Source organism: Aedes aegypti, chromosome 2, assembly GCF_002204515.2.
Source record: "Aedes aegypti strain LVP_AGWG chromosome 2, AaegL5.0 Primary Assembly, whole genome shotgun sequence".
Classification (NCBI taxonomy): Eukaryota; Metazoa; Arthropoda; class Insecta; order Diptera; family Culicidae; genus Aedes; species Aedes aegypti.
Window position 1 is genome coordinate 262225923 of NC_035108.1, and position 2706 is coordinate 262228628.

A 2706-nucleotide genomic window follows, 5' to 3' on the forward strand; every position below is an offset into this window, starting at 1 on the left:
AGAGGTTGTTTTCCAGTCTCCCACTACAGGTTGAGATGCCTTATGCGTAAAGTGTCAAGTGTGATAATCAGAAATTATCTACATTCAAAACGTTATATTTATTATTTCAAGCGTTGATCGATAAACAATCTTATACAAATACTAAAAGATTGTCACAAGACGCAAAAGGTTCAATCAACTACCAGATACCTATCCCAGTTTTATATTTATTAATTAACGATGTCCGTCTGTCCAACAGCGAATCAATTGCCACATTATTGCCCACGTGACCCATATATACATGCAATTCCCGGGAAATAAAAAGTGGCATCATTCTTGTCCGTCGTCATCAAAGAGACGGGAAATAAGACAGTCACGAAACACGAAGCTTATGCGATAACGCCAAATGTAGGTCGAATCGTATAACGGCACAACCGTAGAAGCTTGCACTACAAGTCATCCACACCGGTCGTCGCCGCAATTTCTCCACCACTTACTATACCTCCGCACGCGACCGGCTCCACGAAGATCACATGTCTCCCCAATGGGATCGAAAGCTGTAGTGAAAGCATCCACCCAGCTGTTTACATAAGGTAGAATCAAAGTTGTATGAAACGTTTGCTTTCCTCTTGTCCAGTTCCACAATGACCCATTAGTGGATTGACGATTCGATTGAACGTTTGCTTAAGCTTTTCACACTCGCCAGATACTAAAGAGGACAACAACATCACCAATACAGCGGGGGTAAACCGGTAAATGGCAAATTAAAGGGATAGGTACTCTGATTGAAAAAGATAGTCAAGGGCAACGAATCAAACGTTTGCATGGAATTGTAGTCTTGTATTATTTTATTTGGCACTTAAAATGTGTTTGACAATAAATTAATTGCGTTTGATCGCACCTGGCTAATAAATAAGGCTTAATTACTAGATGTTGCGCAAGCGAAACGACGATGCGCCCTACGGCGTTACAAATTGACATACGCCGTAACTGTCACGCTTGCGATCGGGGCCACACTGCTCCTGGGCACCGAGAAGCTTAAGTTCCCAGTCGGCTCCACCTGCGCCATCCCGTTCGTTGTCCTCCTGCAGTTGCAGTTTCATCATGTCGACGTCCGACCGCGGATATTCTAGGCTATCGAACGAAGAAGCAGGTAAGTCTAGATAAGTCCGTTGTTCCATCGACAGGTAATTATCTTCATCATCATCATCACCATGTTTTTCACCACCAGTTTCATCATCCTCAATAAGTTGGATACCACCATCACCATAATTGTTGTTATTGGTTAGTATAGCGTATACGGTATTAGTTCTAATTTCATCATCGAACGTAGCAGGACCGAGCAACGATTTGGATGCTCTTACGGTATTAGGATAAGAATTACCTGAAGACTCTGGAAAATGGACCAAGTTAGAGGAGGTTGGTTGCTCAACATGGAAACTGTTGGGCCGATAGACACGGTAGATCGGGGAAGGTTGATTGAAATTGCTGCTGCGGGCAGAACTAGAGATATCGACTCTGTAAGGTGTTCGACCCTCGATGAACTCTTCGTTGGCAACTCTGGCATGTGTTTGAGACTCATCCAGAACTACCACTTCTGGAGTTACGTGAGAAGACTTCTTCTGCGAGCCGTGATTTTTCGTGTTCTTACGGTGACCGGATTTTTTCTTCTGGTGATTTTTGTGACCAGCACGGTTCAAAAGATCCAACAATGACACACCAGCAGAAGGAGAAGATGGTACGACGACAATTACAAAGTTCTCCAAATCCGCCCGGATGTTGAATTTTCCTTCCTGTCGTTGATCGAAAGTGATGGTTTTACGGGGTTTGTTAGTTGGCAAAAGACCCATCGTAGTCGGAGGTGCAGCAGTAGAACTCTGACTTGGCTTTGCTTCCGTTGAAGAAGCCTCCGAATTGGCTGCAGTACTCGAAGACTCCGAAGCCTCGTTTAAGACCGCTGCTTCCGTAACTGCAGTTCCATGTTCTGCCACACTACTATTTTCCACGGCATTATCCTCACTTCTGTTCAATCTACGATCTTTGGGGATCACTGGCCCGGCTAAGACGGCTGAACCCAGTAATAAAAGAACTAATGTCCTCAACATGCTTAAGATCGATTCCGGGTTCCGTCAGTTCAATTCAGTAGCTATCCTCCGGTACGTTGCTTTCTGGTTCAAGTTCAACAAGCGACTGGCCACCGGGAGATATTTTATTTACGCCAAGTTCATTGACGACGTCAGGCAAGAAGAAAAGTATAAAAACAGAAAATTGAAAAGATGCCGTTTTGCTGTTTCTCTGCATGCTATGGAAATCGACGATCACATTCTTCCTCGCTTCTCTCTGTCTCTCGCATAGGAGCGCGCGCGGGCGAAAGATCGCGCGCTTGCCTTCAATACCTATACGATCAACCTGGTCAGCATGCGGTCTTTTGCGCTTTCTTTTTCTCTTTCAAACCGCGTGCTACTGGCTGACTCTATTATAGAGACTGCGACGCAGCTTCTGTCGAACATTAGTCATTTCTTGAGGCCGCGCAACGCACCGCGGCATCGATCCCCATCATTAGGCTGGAATACGAATGTGTTCACGACAAGCTAACACCAGCAGCAGCAGCTTGCATCTTTCACCATTTCTCCATTCTATATTTACCCACCGCAATATCACTTTGCTAAAGACGAAGATTGCGAGATAGGGTAAGAGCACATAGTAGAGCGGTAGAATAAGGTGGGG

At 45.0% G+C, this 2706-nt stretch overlaps 1 protein-coding gene across 2 annotated transcripts; it reads right to left on the reverse strand.

The window, feature by feature from the left end:
- Window positions 1-804: 804 nt before the first annotated feature.
- On the reverse strand, window positions 805-2468 carry LOC5570918. Of its 2 annotated transcripts, XM_021844934.1 has the most exons (2): window positions 1364-2468; window positions 805-1113 (listed from the first exon to the last, which is right to left on the reverse strand). In XM_021844934.1, exons 1-2 carry the CDS (start codon window positions 2082-2084, stop codon window positions 1109-1111), a joined length of 726 nt encoding a protein of 241 aa, XP_021700626.1. In that variant the 5' UTR covers window positions 2085-2468; the 3' UTR covers window positions 805-1108. The 2 variants fall into 2 exon arrangements, with proteins under 2 accessions (XP_021700626.1, XP_021700625.1); XM_021844933.1 differs by having other exon boundaries at window positions 805-2205.
- Window positions 2469-2706: the final 238 nt, after the last annotated feature.